Consider the following 22,453-nt stretch of genomic DNA (forward strand, 5'->3'; position numbering starts at 1 on the left):
TTGCCAGTTTGATGCATCGGTTAAGATGCTGACGTAGAAAACAAGAGAGGCTGAGTTTAGATTTGTATTTAAAAAGTCAGGTAAATAGGACTGCAAAGTTGTATGTTACAGTTACTCAATTTCAGAAACCGACTAACTAAGCCAGGGGTAGGCAACCTCGGCTCTTTTATGACTCATGGACTTCAACTCCCAGAATTCCTGAGCCAGCCAAGCTGGCTCAGGAATTCTGGGAGTTGAAGTCCATGAGTCATAAAAGAGCCGAGGTTGCCTACCCCTGAACTAAAGCCAACCACAAACACGCTTTAGGAAACCTAAAGATCAAAAGCTTTTTACTTTACATTTCAGCCCGTTGGGCAGCCATCTACTTCCCCAGACACGCTTCGACCCTGCCCGCGGCGAAGGTGAGCAAACACAGATCGGAACGCGCGTTCGCCATTGGTGCAGCAAGAAGAGGTGGTAAGGTCAGATTTCCCCAAGAGCCAATCGGCACCAGGCTGAACAGTTTCTTGGTTTTCTAACCAATTAGCCCATAGGATATGCTTCTTGCTCTCCGCCTCGCCCAATCAACTACCAAAGTTGTCAAGCGCCTGCTTTCGACAGCCAATCACCACGAGAATAGTTAGGGTGGCGTTCTAAAGCTGCGTCTGTTCGTCCAATCAGCTACAGGAAAATACGGTAGTTGAGCTGTTTGACTCTCCAGTGTGGTCGTGAGGGGCTCTGCGGGGAGTGTGAAGGTGAGAGGGGGAAATGGTTCCCTCGACGGCCTTTATTGCCATTATTATCAAGTCGGTGATAAGGGAGCCTTTAAGAGTCACTCTTCGCAGTAGAGGGGAAAGTGGCCTGATGAGGAGAGAGTACAACAGGGGTCTTCAAACTTGGCCCTTTAATGACTTGTGGACTTCAACTCCCAGAATTCCTCAGCCAGGCATGCTGGCTGAGGAATTCTGGGAGTTGAAGTCCACAAGTCATAAAAGGGCCAGAGTTGAAGACCCCTGGAGTACAATATTCGGGGCTGTCGGCAAGTGGAAAAGAGTTGGCTGAAGAAATGGGATACCGGCGGGCGGGCGGGGGGAATTGAGACGCGGGCAGGCCGGGTTTCATGTTCAACAGAGCCGCTTTCTCCTCGAGGAGCTGTCATAGTACTGACTAAAGAGAGGAAGACCTTCCAGCATGTGCAGAATGCCAATGCTGCATCACTGCAACCACGTGGCTTAAGCTTGTGGGGAGGAGAGAGAGAAAAAAAAACTTCAGATCAGGAAATAAGATTTTTGGATAAAAAGTTTCTCTTCAGGAGGTTTCAGAAACTCAGGTTAAAAGTAAAAGAACCAGGTAGCATTGCCGGTGTGTTTTTCGACAGAATTTCTGACCCGTTATTAAATGCATAATATTGGGGAAATAATTAGTAATTGCGGCTTGATTCATAACTTTCCCTCTATTTCACTAAGGCTGTTTACATTTGCTGCAAGCTTGCTTTGGTTAATGCCAAAACCTCCAGGTCAAGGAGTGAGTTAGCACAGATTTAAATTAAGACCAGAAAGTAAGTTGCATTTCATATATATATATAGGGCCGAAAACAATAAAGGAAGTATTCTGGAAAAAATATTTACCTAGTTTTGAATTTGCTCGAAAAAAACAAATTTGATAATTAATGGGCTCTTAATTTTGTGAACAGACTTTAGTAAATTTTGAAGATGTTGATTTTGAATGTAAAATGATTATTAAAATGTGAAATTTTGGGGGGAAATGTATTTTAGAGCAGATAGTCCATCTTGTCTCCCAAACCCCAATCAAATTCACTATGCTTAAAGAGTACTGTATTTGCAATACAACCTTCTTTCTTTATATTTCTAATTTGCATGAAAGTAGTTTGCTGTTGTGGAATAATGCTGTTAACAAAATTGTTGTGGGGTCTAGATAATATAAGTGTAAAAGTTCTGCAGTATTAATATCATAGCCATATCATAGTGATATCTCTTTCAAGTCTCTATCAATATTTTATAGACATAGTAGTAGCAAAACAACTGTGTTATGGTTGTCCACCAGACAGAATATATTAGAAATGAATCTCTTTGAATGGCGTTTGCAAGTTCTTTAGTATCACTTAACTATTATTATACCTTATCCATTATTTATAAATTGTAAATAATTTAGCACACTGAGATACTCAGTTGATATAGTAATAATGATGTGCTATTTAAAAAGAAGGCTATTTGTATTATGTCAATAATTTGTGCTTCTTAGATTGTAAGCCGCCCTGAGTCTTCGGAGAGAGTCAGAGTCCTTAGTGTGCTATGTATGTATATAAATGGGATTTTTAAAAAAAAGGAACGGCAAATTAAAACAAAAGATTCACTCCTAGCTTAGACCATTGGATGGAGAAATCAAGAGCATTTGAGTTGATAGGCTTAGGAAATAAGCCAAAGTGTTGCAGCTCAGAGAATCTGGAGTTCTTGAGAAACTTCTATAGTGCTTTAAAGGCTGGTTCATAATTCAGAAAATTAAAGTCACTTCTTTTTTTCATAAACCAATATTTTAGTATGGGCTTTTGCCATCTCATAATAAAACTAGGCAGCGCATTGTATATATTTCAAATGGAGAAATGTGAGATGACAAGCTAGAGGCAAGGACTTAATAGTTGTTTCTTTGCCTAGTGTGTAGGTGTACCCGCAATATATACAGTAAAATAAAAATACCAGCATATTTTAAGTAGCACATGGCATATATGTGCAAGCGGTGAGGCGCTCCGACCCTCTGCTTCTTCCCCGAGGTTCCGGGAGCGAGGATGTGCAGCCTCCTGAGCTCCGGCTGGTGTATCTGAATGCCAGGTCCGTGGTTAACAAAGCTCCCCTCGTTAGGGATTTAGTTGAGGGTGAGCATGCGGACCTGGCCTGCATCACGGAGACCTGGTTGGGCCCAGAGGGTGGGGTCCCTTTGGTTGACATCTGCCCACCAGGCTTCCGGGTGCTGCACCGGCCTAGAGCTCAAGGTAGGGGTGGGGGAGTGGCGGTTATCATTAGGGAGACCTTATGTCCGCGGGAGACCACCGTTTCTCAGATAGTCGGGTGTGAGTCTCTCTTTGTGAGATTTGGTTCTGGGGCGCAGTTGGGTTTGCTGCTGACGTACATTTCGCCTAGTCGTACAGCGGCAGCCCTGCCCGAGCTGCTTGATATCCTCTCAGGGTTGGTGGTTGAGTTTCCCAAACTTATAGTTTTGGGAGACTTCAATCTACCATCCCTGGGAGGCTCATCTGAGCTAGCTCGGGAGTTCATGGCTTCCATGACGGCCATGGACCTGACGCAAGTAATTTCTGAACCAACTCATGAGGGAGGCCACACTCTTGACCTGATTTTTTTATCTAGACGGTGGTTGGATGATCTTGGTGGGGGCTCTCCATTTATTATGCCCCTGTCATGGACCGATCATCATCTCCTGCGGATGGTCTTCCGTTTTGCCACCCCCCGCCGTGGGGATACGGAACCAATTAGATGGTACCGCCCCAGACGCTTAATGGATCCTGACAGATTCCAAGCGGCGCTGGGGTCCCCACCTGCCTCCATTGCTCACAGCTCGGCGGATGCCTTAGTGGAAACCTGGGAAAGGGCAGCCACTGAGGCACTTGACCGGGTTGTACCCTTGCGGCCCCTGACCCGGCGCAGATCCCAGCGAGCTCCATGGTTCTCCGCGGAGCTCCGGGAGATGAAGCGTCGGAAACGGGGCCTAGAGAGCTGTTGGAGGTCGAGCCGATCCGAACCCGACCGGTTGCGGTTAAGAACCTATATTAGGTCTTATCTCGCAGCGATGAGGGTGGCGAGGTGTAATTACTTCTCTACCCTCATTGCGTCCGCAGATAATCGCCCGGCCGCCCTGTTCAGGGTGACTCGCTCACTTCTTAATCAGGAGGTGAGGGAGGATCCCTTGCAGGGTCGTGCCGAGGAATTTAGTCAACATCTGTCGGATAAAATCGCTCGGATTCGGACCGGTTTGGACTCCAGCTGGGCAGAGTCAGGCGATCAGGACACGGACGGTCTTGTCAATGTTATCTGGGAAGAGTTTGATTCTGTGACCCCTGATGAAGTGGACAGGATTATGGGGAGGCTGAGCTCCTCCACATGTTTGTTGGACCCGTGCCCTTCCTGGCTGGTTTATGCAGCTAGGGAGAGGACACGAGGCTGGCTCCTGGCGGTTATATCTGCTTCTTTGAGTGAGGGTTATTTCCCCACCGTCTTGAAGGAGGCGGTGGTGAGACCTCTCCTCAAGAAGCCTGCCTTGGACCCAGCTGTATTGAACAACTTTCGTCCGGTCTCCAACCTTCGCTTTCTTGCGAAGGTTGTTGAGAGTGTGGTGGCGCATCAGCTCCCTCTGGTCCTGGATGAAGCGGATTATCTGGACCCCTACCAATCGGGTTTCAGGCCCGGGTACAGCACGGAGACGGCATTGGTCGCTCTGGTGAATGATCTCTGGAGGGCTCGGGACAGGGGATATTCCTCTGTCCTAGTCCTATTAGACCTCTCAGCGGCTTTCGATACCATCGACCATGGTATCTTGCTGCGGCGTCTCAGGGGATTGGGAGTGGGAGGCACGGTTCTTCGGTGGTTCTCCTCCTATATCCTGGGACGTTCGCAGTCGGTGTTGGCAGGGGGGCAGAGATCGACCCCGAGGTCTCTCGCTTGTGGAGTTCCTCAGGGGTCGGTTCTCTCGCCTCTCCTGTTCAACATCTACATGAAACCGCTGGGTGAGATCATTCGTGGTTTTGGAGTTGGGTATCATCAATATGCCGATGATACCCAACTTTTCTTTTCGACCCCAAACCACCCCAGTGATGCCCTCGCTGTGATGTCCCGTTGCCTGGAGGCGGTTCGGGTCTGGATGGGGAGGAACAGACTTCAGCTCAACCCTGACAAGACTGAGTGGCTGTGCATTCCGGCATCCCGGGACATTCAAAATGTTCCATCTCTTTCTATGGGGGGTGAGCTCTTACCCCCCGTGGATAGGGCTCGCAACTTGGGAGTCCTCCTAGATTCACGGCTTACTCTAGAAGATCATGTAGTGGCCGTGACTAGGGGGGCTTTTGCCCAGGTTCGCCTGGTGCGCCAGTTGCGGCCCTATCTGGACCGGGATGCCCTGTGCACGGTCACTCATGCGCTCGTGACCTCTCGCCTTGACTACTGTAATGCTCTCTACATGGGGCTTCCCTTGAAGACCACTCGGAGGCTCCAACTGGTACAGAATGCGGCCGCGAGAGTTGTCTTGGGAGTTTCCCGGTACTCCCATGTTACACCTTTGCTCCGCGAGCTGCATTGGTTACCAGTTGTCTTCCGGGTGAGGTTCAAGGTCTTAGTTATGATCTTTAAGTCCCTACATGGCATGGGTCCGGGGTACCTCGGGGACCACCTGCTGCCGGCTTCAACTCCCCTCCGCCCTGTGCGTTCCCACAGAGAGGGCCTCCTCAGGATGCCTCCGGTCAGGGAATGCCGACTGGCGGCCCCCAGGGGAAGAGCCTTCTCTGTGGGTGCCCCGGCTTTGTGGAACCAACTGCCGGTGGAGCTCCGGACGGCATCGGACCTCCGAACTTTCCGTCGTGGTCTGAAGACCCATTTGTTTGAATTGGCCGGTCTGGCCTGATGGGGGAGTTGGGTTTTAAATTGTCTTTTTAGATTGTATTATTGTTTTTAATTGGGCACTGATTTAATTTTTGTTTTAACTTTTGTATAGTATTGTATTTTTATTTATATGCCCTGTGAACCGCCCTGAGTCCCCAGGGAGAAGGGCGGTATATAAATTAAATAAAACATAAACATAAACATATATAAAGTACATTGAATTGGAGGAGAATGCAACTAAGGTGGTCCAAGTACTATTGGTAATTATGAGGTAGCCCAAACTGAACACAGCAAATATATATATGTCAAAGGAAACTGCTTTGGGAAATTGGCATTAGTTGGGGGAGGTGTATGAGAACTTTTGGAATCAGTTGGGAAGGGATCAAAGAAGCAACAGAATGGGTAGGCTAGAGGGCAGTGAAAATGTAAGGAGTTTTTAGGATCGCCTTTTCCTCCTTATGATGCTTTTGTTTGTTCTTGTCCTAGATGGCCCAAAATCTCTTCAGATCATTATTGTCTATTCCAGTCAAGCGTCTCACACCGGTGCTTCATCCCAGACCCTCATTGCTTCTGTACAGAGTTTCAGTGCTGCCGTGCAGGAGACCCTGGTGTACTTCCTTTGCTTCTCCTGCTATGCCTTCACAGACTAGGACATTTTCTACTTCTCAGGTCTGTTGGCATACTTTTAATATCCAGGATGAGAATGACTTCCAAGACAGAGTTTTGAAAAGTCAAAAACCAGTGGTGATAGATTTCCATGCCCAGTAAGTATGGTGTATATGTCTTTGTTACAAAGCTGTCAGAGTCCTTAGTGTGCTATGTATGTATTATATACTATGTAGTATGGAGGACTTTGACCCCAAATGGTATAGCTAATAAGGTCTGCCTCTCTCTCTCATCTGGTTTCACCTAGATGCCATAGGATAACTGAGAAGCTATACTAGGTGATTACTATTTATATCCTCCTTTTCTCTTACTCGGTAATATAACATTCTAAACCAGTAGTCCCCAACCTTTTTACCTTGTCAGCCTGGAGTGCGGGGGAAGATCATGTGAGTGGCAAGTGCACGCATGCACGCACACATCTCTGCATGAGAGCAGTGTGCATATGCGTGTGAATGGAGGGTGCTTGAGTGGCGGGCATTTGTGCTCATGTGCAAAGCTCCACAAGTTGAGAGTGCTCACACATGAAGCTCCATTCATGAAAATGGAGCTTTGCTTGCAAGTGCCCTCCACTCGTGAGTGGAGCTTCGAGCAAGTGTGCAAGCACCCATCACTCAAGTGCCCTCTGCTCGCGAGGGCAAGCACCCCCACATGCAAAGCTCCATTTGCATGAGTGGAGGGCACTTGTGCTTGCACATGAAGCTCCACTCGTGAGCAGAGAGTGCTCATGTGCAAAACTCCATTCACGCAAAAGGCACTTTGTATGCAAGCGCCCTCTGTGTATGTGAGGGGAGCTTTACATGCAAACAAGTGCTCACGTGAACTTTGTGAGCGGTAGGCCCTTGCACATGAAGCTCCACGCACACGAGCAGAGGCATTTTGTGCAAATGGAGCTTCATACACAAGTGTCCTCCACTCACATGAATAGAGCTTCACGAGCAAGGACCCACCACTTGTGCAAGTAGAGCTTTGTGCGTGCGCATGCACGTGCACTTGCCCATTGCGTGGCCCAGTTTAAACAGAATGTGGCCTGATAGTGGGCTACAGACCGTGGGGTGGGGACCCTGTTCTGAACCCTTTGAGTAGAGATAATAATATAAATAACATATCACAATTTTTTTTCTCATGACATAGTGAAAAAAAGCCATTGGTGTTCTTCAATTTTTTGAGGAAGAGGCTGCATGTTTAGTTTGTTGGTACTTACTTTCATCAGATCATTGGCAGATGCAAGTTTGCAGGGCATTAGCTAATCAATGGAGGAACATTGTCCATAGGGTCGCGATGAGTCGGACATGACTTCGCAGCTAACAACAACAAGCTAATCAATAAAAATAAGGCACTATTGCTTGGATATGGGTCTACCAATTAATGGAGGAAAGCATACAGATGCTTTTATAATGCAATCTCATGTGCCTTTCTTTACTGGAATATAATCCTCATCTCTGGTTATTAGAAGCTTGAAACATTTACCGGCTGTTACCTCCTTCCTATTTCTAAATATAAAACAAATAAGGATACGGAAAAAGATGAGATGATGTGAAATGAAGTAAGTGCAGTGTGGTAGAATGGGATATGAACCATGTTGAGGATGATGGGCAAAAGTTTTATCCTCTTCCACAGAAGAAAATTTTTAAAAAGCCAAACAAAGAACTTTCAGAACACCAGCAGGAATAAGTACATTTAAAATTTGAAGTACGTTTCCTGCTCTCTTGATTTCTCAATTCCATTGTACAGCTGACAGGGAAAACATCAAAAGTAAAAAAAATCAGATCAAGAAGTACTTCAGTTTCAAAGTCCTTGCAGTAAAAGTAAACTAAATGTACCATCCCTTTTTAAACTGTGTTTCTTTACCTACTTGGCTGCTGGACTACACCTTCCTGTTAATTTGTCACAAATGAATGGTGAATTCTATTCAGCAATTTTTTTCCTTATCAATCTTATGTACGGTATTTATTGGAGGAGTAGCAGTTTGAATAGTACATAGAAATGGGTTAGATCACTGCTAGATTATTTCCTAGCACTAAATTCACTCTACAGATTTCTGTGAAGTTATTTAAATGATATCATACTTTCTTGCAATTCTATGTTGCTCCAGATTTTTTTATTGATGGACATAGATAATGGAATATTGATTTGGTGGATTTTTTTGAGAGATACATACATATACACATATAAAAACCATTTTCTGATTCTCTTAGGACTTCCTTTTTTTAATTCTTTAAAACAGTGTAAATGCCTAACATAGACTAACTGCTGAATGCTTGTTCTCACAACACCTGGCTGGTGGTTATAACATCTGAAAACATCAATAGAGGCTCAATGTGCTAAAGCTACTTCCTGTAATATGGTATCAGTTTCCAGAGCTACAAGAAATTGTAAATGCTGTTGTGATGCTAAGAATTTGTTTCAATGATGTAAGATCAAAATAGCTGCAGCAAAAAAAGTTCTAGTATGTATAAATCAGATCAAAAATCACCTGGCCAACAATCATAGCATCCTACTATTTTCATTTCTTGTTGATTTTTTTTTACCAACAGGATGTGTGAAAGACTTTCCATTATGAAAAGTTACTATAACTGAGGGCCTGTGATGGCTTGAATTTCTCTTTCAAAGAGACACATTAGTATAGAAGATATGAACCTTGTCCCTTACTTGTCCTTGTTCAAATGTCTATTTTGCCTGTTGTACAATATTGGGAACAAGTTACCGCAATATATACACAAATAGGCAAGATCTTTGCACATGATCATTGACAGTACTCTTTTATTGATTTGAACATGTGTGGAGAAAGACACTGATATATAGTAAATTCAAGATTACAGGCTGCTTTATTAGTTTGGATGACAACTCTGTCCTCTTTTATATAGTTTTCTTTTCTTTTTTGGAAAGAAATGTGGATTTCTGTTGGTTAGAAGGCTTATGAGATTCTGAAATGATTTTGGTGAACATAGTTTTTTTGCTGCTCTTATTTACCCTTGGCATAAACAGTATGCAAGAGGCTTATGAATACCTTGCAGTAAAATACTCTGAGCAGTTTGTAAGCAGCAGCTTTTAAATCTTGGCACATAGATTATCAAACAAAATGCAGACTCGTATGTCATCTCTTAATGTAACAATCCAGGCATCACTTTTAAACTTGATACTTCAGCATTCAGAGGCTTCTTCTTAAAGGCAGATGCTTATCTTTATCCTTTGGGAAGTATCTTGTAAAAAAAGTTAATATTGCTTTTTCCTCATTAAACTCTAATGTCTTTCTTTGTTGTGAGATGGTGTGGTCCCTGCAAAATCCTGGGTCCCAGACTAGAAAAAGTGGTGTCCAAACATGAGGGGAAGATTCTGATGGCGAAAGTGGACATTGATGATCATACTGACCTTGCCCTTGAATATGAGGTATGTCCCTGTAACAGCTCTGTGATTGACACGTGCATATTATGTAGAGCTAAACTAGTTTATTTTTGTTTGTTCTGATCACCAATTTTGACAAGATGGAGTGATAGAATCTGTGACTGCTAGGCACATAGCACAAATAAAATTAAAAAATGAAAAATTATGTAGTTCAGTTTTCCTCAACTTGTTCACCTCCAGATGTACTGGATTACTATTTCTAGAATTTGCACAGTTGCAGATTTAACATATCTAGGGTGGGGGATAACAAATCTGGAATTCAGTAAATTGTGGGAGACATCCTAGCAGAAGAGTTGGAGCAATTCTAGGTCAGAAGTCAAGATGCATCCTTTGAGTAATGGTGTATGAGGCTTTTTTAAAAAAAATAGTGAGACTTATTGATCTTCATTGTGTGGGAAATTGAACTAAAGAATGATTGACTCATGAAGAAAAAAGAAAATCATTAGGAAGGCCAGTGTTATTGGTTTAGAGTAGCCTTGCCCAGGAAATAGTGAAAATTATAATCTAGCACTGGAAAGTCAAAGATCATCCCTGGGAAAGGAAATGGCAAACTACAGTTGCAAGAAAAAGTATGTGAACCCTTTGGGATTACGTGGAGTTTTGCATGAATTGGCCATAAAATGCGCCCTAAACGTCATGTAAGTCACAACAATAGAAAAACACAGTCTGCTTAAAATAATGCTACACAAACATTAGGTGTTGTCATGTTTTAATTGAACATAACATGTAAACATTCACAGTGCAGGGTGGAAAAAGTATGTGAACCCCTAGCCCACAGGTCTGCAACCCACGGCTCCGGAGCTGCATGCGGCTCTTTCAGCCGTCTCCTGCGGCTCCCAGTCCTCTGCCATGTGCAGTCCAAAAAAAAAAAGTGGGACTAAAAAAGTTCAACCAATCAATTCAAATATGCAGGGTAGGTGCATATCTCGCCTTAGCTCCACTCTTCAGTCAAACCCTGTTCTGCGCATGTGCACATGTACACACATGCGCACACATTTTTTGCGGCTCCCAGTTTTTCCTTTTGTGAGGGAACCGGTTCTGAGTGGCTCTTTCACTGTTTCAGGTTGCTGACTCCTACCCTAGCCTAATGACTTCTCCAAGAGCTAATTGGAGCCAGGAGTGAGCCAACCTTGACTCTAATCAGTGTGATGATATTGGATGTGTTGCTGACAGCTGTCCTGCCCTTTAAAAACACACACCTGTTTTGGGTTTACTGGTCTCAAGAAGCACTGTCTGATGTGAACCATGCCTCGCAGAAAAGAGCTCTCAGAAGACCTACGATCAAGAATTGTTGACTTGCATGAAGCTGGAAAGGGTTACAAAAGTATCTCCAAAAGCCTTGATGTTCATGTGTCCACGGTAAGACAGACTGTCTACAAATGGAGAAAGTTTAGCACTGTTGCTACTCTCCCTAGGCGTGGTCGTCTTGTAAAAATGACTGCAAGAGCACAGCGCATAATGCTTAATGAGGTAAAGAAGAATCCTAGAGTGTCACCTAAAGACCTACAGAAATCTCTGGCACATGCTAACATTTTTGTTGACACATCTACAATAAGGAAAACATTAAACAAGAATGGAGTACATGGGAGGACACCACGGAGGAAGCCATTGCTGTCCAAAAAAAATATTGCAGCACGTTTGAAGTTTGCAAAAGAGCACCTGGATGTTCCACAGCACTACTGGCAAAATATACTGTGGACAGATGAAACCCAAATTGAGTTGTTTGGGAAAAACACACAACACTATGTGTGGAGAAAAAAAGGCACAGCACACCAACATCAAAACCTCATCCCCACTGTAAAACATGGCGGAGGGAGCATCATGGTTTGGGGCTGCTTTGCTGCCTCAGGGCCTGGACGGATTGTTGTCATTGATGGGAAAATGAATTCCAGAGTTTATCGGGACATTTTGCAGGAAAACGTACAACCATCTGTCTGCCAACTGAAGCTCCGCAGAGGATGGGTGATGCAACAGGACAATGACCCAAAGCATACAAGTAATTCAACAAAACAGTGGGTTCAACAGAACAGAATACGCCTTCTGGAGTGGCCCAGTCAGAGTCCTGACCTCAACCCAATTGAAATGCTGTGGCATGACCTTAAGAGAGTGATTCACACCAGACATCCCAAGAATATTGCTACACTGAAACAGTTTTGTGAAGAGGAGTGGTCCAAAATTACTCCGGATCGTTGTGCAGGTCTGATCTGCAACTACAGGAAACGTTTGGTTGAGGTTATTGCTGCCAAAGGAGGGTCAACCAGTTATTAAGTCCAAAGGTTCACATACTTTTTCCACCCTGCACTGTGAATGTTTACATGTTATGTTCAATTAAAACATGACAACAGCTAATGTTTGTGTAATATTATTTTAAGCAGACTGTGTTTTTCTACTGTTGTGACTTACATGACGTTTAGAGCGCATTTTATGGCCAATTCATGCAAAACTCTATGTAATCCCAAAGGGTTCACATACTTTTTCTTGCAACTGTATTTCTGCATTTTTGACAAAACAAAACTGCCTAGATTTGTCCGGAAGACACCAGGAGACAGGTTTGACCCAAACAAGACTTTAGCCTTAGTAAGTTGAAGCTCTTGGCTGATCTTGTCTGGATGTCACGGTTCCAATTAATGAGACAGATCAAAGAACACTGCATGATTGTTTATTTCAAAAAAAGTTTATAATAATGAGAACAGAGCATCGGCACTCATGGATGGATGCCAGAATCTGAATTCTCCTCCCCTTAACCCATCATATCGTACAGAATCTCCCTCCCTTAATTACACGTCATGAATCACATTCACCAATTAGTTTAATACATGAAGTTTCACTTCCCTTCTGAAGCCCACTCTTACCTTCTCAAAACATCCAGGTTGAATTCCTCCAGGCTTTAGTGATTCAAAGCCAAACAGTTAAAGCAAAAGGTTGCCTCTTATATTGTCAGTGCAAAAACATGTCAATGTTTGCAGCATTGACACTGGATTTGTAAACTAAATTAGTTTACAAATTAGTATTTGATGGAAGATTACCAAGGAATATTAGGGCTACAGACTAGGACACTGGGAGATCAAAAATTATACTAAAAAAGGCCATAAAATCCCACCTCAGGCTCATGGCCAAGAATCCTCCATGGACATGTCTATGAAATGTCCACCAGTTAAGCTCAACTCACCTCTACTATTAAAGGTTGGACAAGGAAAAGTTTATAGTAACCTCTGATATAAGATCCATAATCTTAAAAAAACAACCCATCTCTAGAAAGCAGTAAGAAGTAGCAACTCCTTCAGAACAGAGGAAGAAGAAAGGAGAAAGAAATTAATTTAGCTTTGCAGAATTCTTTACAAATTTAGATTCACTGTGTATGTGTGGCAGGACTTTACCGTCTGAAGAACTCCTGTATTCTATAATTTGTTACCTTGTTGTAAAAGCTGCAAGAATGCAGAGGACATACAAATATGAGATGGAAACTTAGATCTCCCTCGCTACTCGCACCCCACTGAGGGATAAACATACAGCTCAGTGGTATGCAGAAGGTATGGGCTTATATTTCCAGTATTTTCATTATATTGAAAGAGAATGGGACTGAGCTACTTTAAAGACTTGAAAAGTTAGTACAGGTGGAAACAAGCAATTTATGCTGAACCTGATGCAAGTGATCTGTGACTATCAGGCAGTTTCACCAGGCAGATCCCTCTGATTGAGGTCTTAAGATCCTAAATAATTTCCTCCTAGGGTTTTTCAAAGTTCCCTTTACAATCCTGTGGATTGTCAACAAATTGCAGTAAACCTCCCACTCCTCTTTGCTGCTCTCTCCCACTTCTGTTTACGAGGCAGCTGATATCGAGGCCTGAGCATTTCACAACTCCCTCTCTGGAGCAAATTCTTTAGAAGAGAGCAAGAAAGTGAGAGACTCCCCCTTTGTATGCTTGGAATGCTTGTGCATTCTTCACATAAGTCCCGGCTTGCCCCAGGCTCCAAGTTGTCCCCAGGCTCCAAGTTGCTTGGAGCAACCATCCATGAACTCTTTCCTGATCTAAAAAAAACCCTTCCTGGAATGGATACTTTGCAAATCAAAGATTTATTGTCTAGTTCCCAAATTGGGACGGCATTTGAACACCCAAGGACAGGGCCCGTTCTCTGCTGTGTTGTCAGAACCATCCTTAAACATTTTACGGATGCTGGTTTGGACAATGCTGATTGGCTGCTCCATGAAAATTATGTCATATGATAAATTGATGAACCAATTCTGTGCTTTCATTGTCCTCTGATTTAGAATGTCCTTTCCCTCTTTAAGTGAGGGCTTCTTGCAATGTGAGTTCATCTCGGCTTGCTAGAAAGGCAGGAAGAGGGACCTGTCTCAGCCTGTAGCCACCTTACCGTGAACTTTTTTCTTGTACTGACATGTTTCCATCTTTCCTGCTATTCTCCAGTTTGTTCAGTCCTACCCCAAGGATGATAACCCTTCTTTTTGGCCATCTGCTGAGCAGATTGAAGTGCAGGTGGAAAATTTATTTATTTAAGAAAATGTATATTGCCGCCCAACTCACTCTCGGTGACTCCAGGCAGCTTACAAGGATAAAATACCAATACCAAAAACAATAATCCCTCACCCCACCCCCAGCAACAACAATAAGGCCTCTTGGTGGTCTCCATATCACTCTGGGGTCTCCAGGCCTGTTGGCAGAATCATGTCTTCATGGTGTTGGAAAACAGTGTCAAAAGTGGGAGCCCATTTTATCTCTGCGTGGAGAGGAAGGGAAGGAGCTACCGTGGAGCAGACGCTTTTTCTTGGTCCCGTTAGATGGACCTCGTTAGGAGATGGGATCCGTAGCATTCCCTGCCTCCCTACTCTCGTGGGTCAGTTATGACTGGGGAAAAAACAGTCTTTCAAATAACGTGGGCTTTGAAGGTGCCAACCAGCACCTTGAATTGGACGGAGAAGCAAATTGGCAGCCAAAGCGGCTCCCACAAGAGAGGTACACTTGTACAAATCTAGGCTTCTGCACGACTATCTCATTTTGAATCAATTGAAACTTCTGGATGCTTTCCAAGAACTGTCATCTACCTCTCCATGGGCTGAGTCATAGAGCTGAGTGTCATCAGTGTATTGATGATATCTCAGCCCATGGAAGCAAATGATCTTGCCCAGCAGCTTAGCAAGGATGAACGAACTACCCCCATCACGCGTCCACCATAGATCATCAAAAAGCATAATCAGTGCCATTTCCATTCCATATCTAGTCTTGAACCCTGACTATAAAGGTTTCAGATAATCTATTTCATCTAGGAACCTCTGGAGCTTTTATGCAACCACCTTCTCAACAACTCCCAGAAAGGAAAAGATTGGAGACAGGATGAAAATTACCCAATATAGTGGAGTCTTAAGAAGAGGGCAGACTACAGCCTCCTTAAAAGGCTGGGGCACCACCACCTCCCACAGAGAAGCATTAATCACCACTAGAATCCACCTACATGTCACCTTCTGGGAAACTTTCACAAGCCAGGAAGGACATGAATCTAAAACACCAGTGCTTGCACTCATATTCTCTAGAATTCTGTCTAGTTTCTCAGGAGCAACAGTAACAGAGCAACAATAAGTGTGTCATGGCCACAACATGAATGTCAGCTACATGATCCGCAGCTGGAATGAACTAAACAACCATAGCCCTTATGGTTTACAGTACTGAGTGGGAAACATGTTTTTAGAATTTTTATGAGGGGAAAAGCCCATTAGCCTGCATAGGAACCCTAAGCATATTAAAATGAAATATATCAGCATCCTTTAGATCAGAGATGTCAAACTTGCGACGTCAGATGACGTCGTGCGACTTATCGGAACTTTTTCCCCATTGCAATGGGGTGGGCGCGGTTTCCTTGTGACTGACACCTCTGCTTTAGATGAACTATAACACCCATAAACCTCAGCCGTTTGATAAAGAATGGATTCTCTTCTGTTGTCATCCCTGTTTGGTTTTTAGAGTTAAAAATACGTTTTATAATTATTGTAAGTATTGGCTAGAGATTATTAATATACTAATGATAATGACTTTTAAGGATAGAGGGAAAAAGGTTCATATCAGTGTTAACTATTATTTGAAATTATTTTAACAAGCCTAAAGGTTCTTTAAATTTTATATCCAAAACTAAGTAGAACATTAATAAAACCCTGCAAATTACATCAAAATACTTCTGTCTTAAGCTCAACACTTAATCCTAAGGTCTCCACTGTATTGTTACTTGTTTGTGCATGTTAAAAGATAATAAAACGAGTTAAACAGCAACGAAAAAACAACAAGTTTAAAAAGAAAAGGAACAAAAGGCTACTTGGTTTCTGATTTCCTCCTTTTCGGCATCTAATTTGTGGTCTTTATAAACAATTAGTGTCCTTTAGGGGACAAACTGGGTGCTGTGCTGCATAATGTTTATTCATTTTGTTTTATTTTTTAGATATTTATTCCACCTTTATTTTACAAGTAATACAAAGTGGTGAACATACATAATACTCTTTCTTCCTCTTATTTACACACACACACACACACACACACACACACACACACACACACACACACATAAACACACATCTTGTGAAGTGGGTTGAGCTAACTGAGTGATTGGCCTAAAGTCACCCAGCTGGTTTCAATCCTAAAGTGGCACTTTAACTACTATTCTTGCTTAAATTCTTTTGTGAATATAAACTGTTAATTTTGCCATTGCTGTATCCCTGCTTTTGACCACTGCCTTCAACTTATTTTATAAGGTTTAACAACACTTTAACTACAAAGTCTGAGAGGGTCTTGGTTGGATACAAAGCGACTGGAGGACAGCATCTGATTTGATCTATACTGCTGATCTGTACCCAAAAAACTGAATAGTTTTAAGCTGCAGCTCGGAAGAATGGTTCCTCCATTCCACTGCCCATAGTCAAAACCAAGCCAACAGTTTTCCTATGTGACTTGGGGCATTTTTTTTGTAAAGCCCGATTCTCCCTAAGGAAATGAAATGGGAATTTGGCAAAAGGAATGCTGAGTCCTTGCCTTATCCTTTTCTATTTTATTTCGCCCCAAAAAGAACAGAGATAAAAATGAACATTGTTAGAATACTTAAGCTCTTGCCAGAAGGGAGGGGTGTATTGGGATGCATTTCAAAGGCCTGTTTGAAGTATTAGAATTGAACTCTAGAGGGCACTGAAGGATATCAGACAAAACTGAGTAATTTGACTGTTAAACAGAGTACAGTATGAGTTTGTATTTCTTTTTTAAACCCATCCTGGATTACCATGGGGTGTGGCACCCTTAAGAAATCAGCTTGCATTGGCCAGCAGAGGAAAACAGACTAGTAAAAGCAGGTCTTTGAGTCTGGAGTTTGTGTATGACAGATTGCTGATGGCAGCAAGATGCAGGCAGCTGAATGCATATTTGATGAGAGAGCGCATTCCAGGGAAGAATAGCATACAAGATAAAGATGGGACATGACCCACTGTCTAAGATAAGGGTGCCAAAGGAGCTGTGGAATGTATCGGCCCCTTCTGACATTTTTATAGATTCCTTCAAATCCTTCTCTGCACACATAAAGGGCTGGCTTACATTTTTTGGGTGGGGGGCCTAGCCTGTGGTTTTCAAACTTTCCCAAATTACACTTTTGTGGCATCAGCTTGTTCAGAGTTCCTTGGGCAATTCTCTTACTGTTTGTCTCGTTGATAATAAGACATTGATAGTTATAGACCAATAAGATTTGGGGTTTGCAAGAGAGGGTGAGGAAATCCGCATTCCTATTTGGCTGTGTTGTATGGGTATTTAGCATTGTGCTGCAGAAGTGCAGAGATTTAAAGACATAACAAACCTATTTATGCATGCATGAATTCATATTTGGAGCTAAATGTTTTTGCGAGCTGTTGTGGCTGTTTTTTGACTAGCTGAGGCTGTGAAGTTGCACAGAATAGTACAGGATAGGATAGGCCTCAGTGCTCAGATCCTCCCTATGAAAAGCAGAACTGTGCAAAGAAGGTTTGTGTCTGATTTCACACTCATGTTTTTAAAGTTGATAGTGTTTTCATGCTTCTGATGATCTGCCTGACTCTTTCTCCTGACTCTTGTGTACATCATTAAAATGAGCTTAAGCATAAATGGCTCTCCAAAATTGTCTTTAAAATCAGGGGCAGAAAAAATTGGATGGATAATTTCTCTGGACTGTTCCAGGGCAAAGAGAAATTCTCTGAGGATTGCTCAAGATATGTCTCCCCCTTTGTGGTGATAGCACAATTTCTGAAAATGCTGTGGGAGGAAGTTCCGGCATGATGTTTTCCCTTGGGATCGAATTGAAGTGTGGGAAGCCAGGATAGCTGTAAATCACCAGAGAGATGATTGTACAATGAAAGAAAGGACGTTATTACACATGTCCCTTAGCTACTTTTTAGCTAAATCAATTAAAGAACACCATATTGCACCTATGAGAATTTCTTCAAAACTAATTTAAAGCATTCCAAACCAAATTCTTTTTCGTTAGATTTTATGAAAATAGATAATGTAAATATAGAGGGAATTATCTCAGTTTGGTACTAGATAAAACCACTGTTAGGGAAAAGTGAAGAAAAATCACTCAGTATGTTAGCAGCATTTCCAGAATTATTGCTATATTTAACAGTATTAGTTACTGAATCAAAAATGGCAGTTTTGGTCCAGAAATAGCCAAGGAGTGAAGAAAGAGCTGCTTAAAAGCTTATTTAATCATAACTGTCAGAGATTATCTTCCTTAGCCTTTATCCATTCAATAAGCTCCGTAACACTCTGAACTATCCCAAGTTGCCAGAACTTCTGGCAAAATTCAGAAGTAAAAGGCAAGTATGTTTCTCTACACCTACACATACCATATCACAAAAGCAGGCTACTTCATCATCTTTTGAAGAGCTTCATTTCAAAGAGTGATAGTGTCCCATTTAGACTTAATAAAGTTTAGCCTTCTCATCTTTACTCCGCAGTTTTAAATCCTATTCATTCCAGTTGTGAAAAACTATGTATTTTAAAAATTAGTTCTCTTACTCTGAAAAATACATCATTTTTTTTACTTGAAGATCTCTTTGTGCTTAGTAAATAGCATGACCTTAATTTAAAATTGATTTGATAATCCAAAACAGGTTTCCTGGTTCTCTAGGAAAGAATCTCCCCCAGGTTGATCTCTTCATGTGTGTTGTGCTGCAACTTATAGCCTGTGCCAGGTGACCACAAATCTGGAGGGCACCAACGTGGGGAAAGTTGCTGGTTAGAATGACCAAGCTGGGATTACTAACATCTCTGAGTTAGAATGTTTTTATTCCTTTATAGAAGTTTTTACATAAAGTGGACTTTAAAGACATTTTCTAAAATGAAGTTCAACACTGCTAAATTTTCAGGGAACTTTCTAACAGGAAGAATTAATCATTTACCTTTCAACGTATCCTTTGTTTTAATGTTTGCTTTGCCTCTGGAAATGATGTTCACAGGTCAGTGGAGCTTAGCTATTATTGTTCTTATGCCTTTTCTTTTGTGCTCTTGTTCTTAGGTGTCAGCTGTACCCACTGTCTTAGCCATGAAGAATGGTGATGTGGTGGATAAGTTTGTGGGAATCAAAGATGAAGATCAATTAGAAGCTTTTCTCAAAAAACTCATTGGACCCTGAACAGCAAGGAAAGTTGTGTTCCCTGAGCCAAGGCTTTTTCCATTTGTCCTTTTTTTTAAAAAAAAAATTGTTTCCTTAGAGGGGAATGGGAGAAATTGCATAGTTGGACTAGCATCTGTTTTTTTAAAGAGAGCGGATGATGCCTACTTCCTCCTTCTTCTTCTGGGGGAGTGGTGCTAGTAGTTCCTATGGCAGTGAAAAGGCTGATTGCTCTGTGATAGAGAAAGACTGGAGGTTGATGCCTGCTAGCAGATGCCCGATGACAAGAAAGTCTTCCTAATACAGCAGCCTCTTCTTAATGTACTTTCTCATACATATTGGAGACACTTCCCGTTCCTGTCCAATGTAAAACCAATGTGGTTAATTATTGCTGCTTATGGCAGCAGTTGTTCTGCTTCATTTTCTGCAGATTTCCTCCTTTGTTTAGTGGTAGATTAAAATCATTAGAGTTTTTGACGGTAGCCTCAGTGCCTCTCCTGCTGTCATCAATTAAATTGAGAAAAACATTGATTGATTGGAGCCTTTTTATTAGTAGATCTATAATAAAAAATAGCTGTAATTATTCCAAATTTTTTTGGTATAGAATTCCCCTTCTGCTATATTCTGTTCAGTGTAGCTTGAATGGTATAGAGTTGAATAGGGAATATGAATAAGGAAGAGTTTTGTATTGTTTTAAAAAAAAACCCTTCACTAGTCCACAGACACAAAGCGTCTTGTGAGAAGAGACTGTCCCCTCTTTTTTTGCCTAAGCATTTTATCTCCAAACATATTGGATGAAATCAATGCATCAGAAGTGCTTTTTCAAAAGAACTAATGAAAGAAAATACTTTTTCATGCCACTTTCCATTTATTTTTGAATTTATTCTCTAGAAATGATAAATCAAGTCAAATGTTTTAATTTCAGGCCAGATGTCCAATTTGTTTAGATTTTGCTATGGATGTTTTACATTTTGATAAATCTGGGGGTGGGGTGGGGGGGAAACTGCTAGATTGTAACATTAAAGGAATTAGTTAAGCTTCTTTTATTGATTATAAGGAAGCTAAGCAGAAAAATTCATTTTTTTCTTCTTTAACAAATAAAGCAACTGGTAGAAAGTTTATGAAGCATCCTTGTTCTACACAATCGTACAGTCTTTGCATTTTAAATATTAAGGAAATTAAAAGAAAAAAATCCAGCCGCTTGGTGCATCTAATAAATTCAATTATATCTTTATTGCCTTGACTTTTTAAACCATACGTCAAACTTCAGCTGCTTATGGGTAGAATCTGAACTACCATGGATCTACTGAAAGTGAAATGCTTCAGTTTGTTTCTGTGTCATCTGAGATGGAATTTTTTTACACCCCTGCCATTACTCAGCAATAGAACATGATTAGAAATATTTTAGTATTGGTCATAGAAACATGAGAATGATCAGAAGTTGCCTTCACACATTACTATAGAGCAGCGTTTCCCAACCTTAGGAACTTGAAGATGCGTGGACTTCAACTCCCAGAATTCCCCAGCCAGCATAGCTGGCTGGGGAATTCTGGGAGTTGAAGTCCACGCATCTTCAAGTTCCTAAAGGTTGGGAAACGCTGCTATAGAGCATTGTTTTCAACCATAACAACATTAAGATGTCAAGTCCACTTCTCAAAATTTTGCAGCCACTATGCTGGGAAATTCTGAGAATCCAAAGATCTTAAATTTACTAAGGTTGAAAAACATTGCTATAAAGGATAGTGTGATCTGTTTGGATTTAGGTTAATGTATTGTTTGAAACCAGCCTTATATTATGTAAATGAGTGGGTGATCTGTGGCTTACTGTGCTGTTCAAACCCAGCCAATAGTTTATTTAGCAAATCATGGCAGAGAGTGATAGGTCAACCGTATCAGTAATTAAGCAAGAAATTTATGAAGATTCTTAACATTGTCCTTTTTTTGATAGTTGCCCTAGATTAGATGGACATCATGTTTTAAACAGTCTCAAAATGGAAGTAGATTTTACTCTATTTCTGCCTTGTACTGTTACATATTTCCTATAATAACAAAGTTATTAGTCTGTGCCAGGATAATGCATAAATATGGCTCCTATTGGAGAACAGGATGTTCTGTGAGCTTGTAATCAATCCAATAAAGCTATTCCAAATCTTTATTGCAGAAGTTCAGTAAATTATTGGGGAGTTCTAGTCTGGAATTAGCTTGTTGTACCATCTTGGCCTTCAGGTCATAGCTGATGCTCTGAGTGAATCAACAGAGATGAAATAGGTTAAGACTTTAAATCAAGGACAACTAAGAAAAGGCCCCTAAGTTTCATGCCGTCCCATTGATCTATTTAATAACCCCTGGAACTGTATTTCTGAAACTGCCAGCGTGTTTTTCACTATTTTCAAACGGGAAATACGCATATGCTACTGGTATACTCTGTATAGTTAGTACAATTAACCAAAAGCTCACTTTATGAGATTTTTGGAACTTCCTCTAAAGGTACAAAAAAGGTACAGGATAAACTTTTAGATGTAGTCTTTTCCCCATCTGGTTTATTAATAGTCCACACTTTTTCACTCTGAAAAGCTGCCAGAACGGTTTGTAAACTAATTTTTTAAAAGGTGCTCCCTGCCTTGAAACCTCCTTCTAAAAAAAATGCACAAAGTCTCAGTTTTACAACAAAAGATAAGGTTAGTTGGAGTTTCAGCTGGGTTTTACAGCAAATCCTATGTTATAAAGGGCAATTTAAGCTTTCAGACTGTAGATGGTTGTAAGCTTTAGAAAGGCTATTTTTTGTTTTCACCATAATTGAACGTAACTCCTCTCAGCTAATTTTCTGTTCCTGATCATTTTTTTCACACATCTTTGGCTATTAAGTGAGTAGTCTGGTAGCCAATAAGTTAGCCAACAGTAAACAACAGCCCAATCAAGGAGCCACGAAGAATACTCCCTCCAGAGCTGAACAGGGCAAATCACTTGTATATAAACAGAGAGCAAACCCCACTCCCTTCTAGCCCTGATGACATTATCTAGTTGGGTAATGAGATGCCTACAAGAAAACAACTAAGCTCAGAGAACACCAAGGACCCTGTTAGTGCGTGCGCTTGCCACAGCCATCCTTTTGTAGAGGCATCTTACTTAGAACATTGTTTCTTAACCTCATGCTGGCT

At 41.7% G+C, this 22,453-nt stretch overlaps 1 protein-coding gene across 2 annotated transcripts; it reads left to right on the forward strand.

Annotated features, from left to right (window-relative positions):
* The first annotated feature begins 633 nt into the window (after positions 1 to 633).
* TXN2 (thioredoxin 2) lies at positions 634 to 20,766 on the forward strand. Of its 2 annotated transcripts, none has more exons than XM_083365262.1 (4): positions 634 to 734; positions 6,087 to 6,364; positions 9,530 to 9,653; positions 19,200 to 20,766. In XM_083365262.1, the coding sequence occupies exons 2-4, from the start codon at positions 6,087 to 6,089 to the stop codon at positions 19,314 to 19,316; spliced, it is 519 nt and encodes a 172-aa protein (XP_083221388.1). In that variant the 5' UTR covers positions 634 to 734; the 3' UTR covers positions 19,317 to 20,766. The 2 variants fall into 2 exon arrangements, with proteins under 2 accessions (XP_083221388.1, XP_083221389.1); XM_083365263.1 differs by lacking the exon at positions 634 to 734 and adding an exon at positions 1,446 to 1,537.
* Positions 20,767 to 22,453: the final 1,687 nt, after the last annotated feature.

The sequence above is a fragment of the Vipera ursinii genome (genome assembly GCF_947247035.1).
Source record: "Vipera ursinii genome assembly, chromosome: 6".
Lineage (NCBI taxonomy): Eukaryota > Metazoa > Chordata > Lepidosauria > Squamata > Viperidae > Vipera > Vipera ursinii.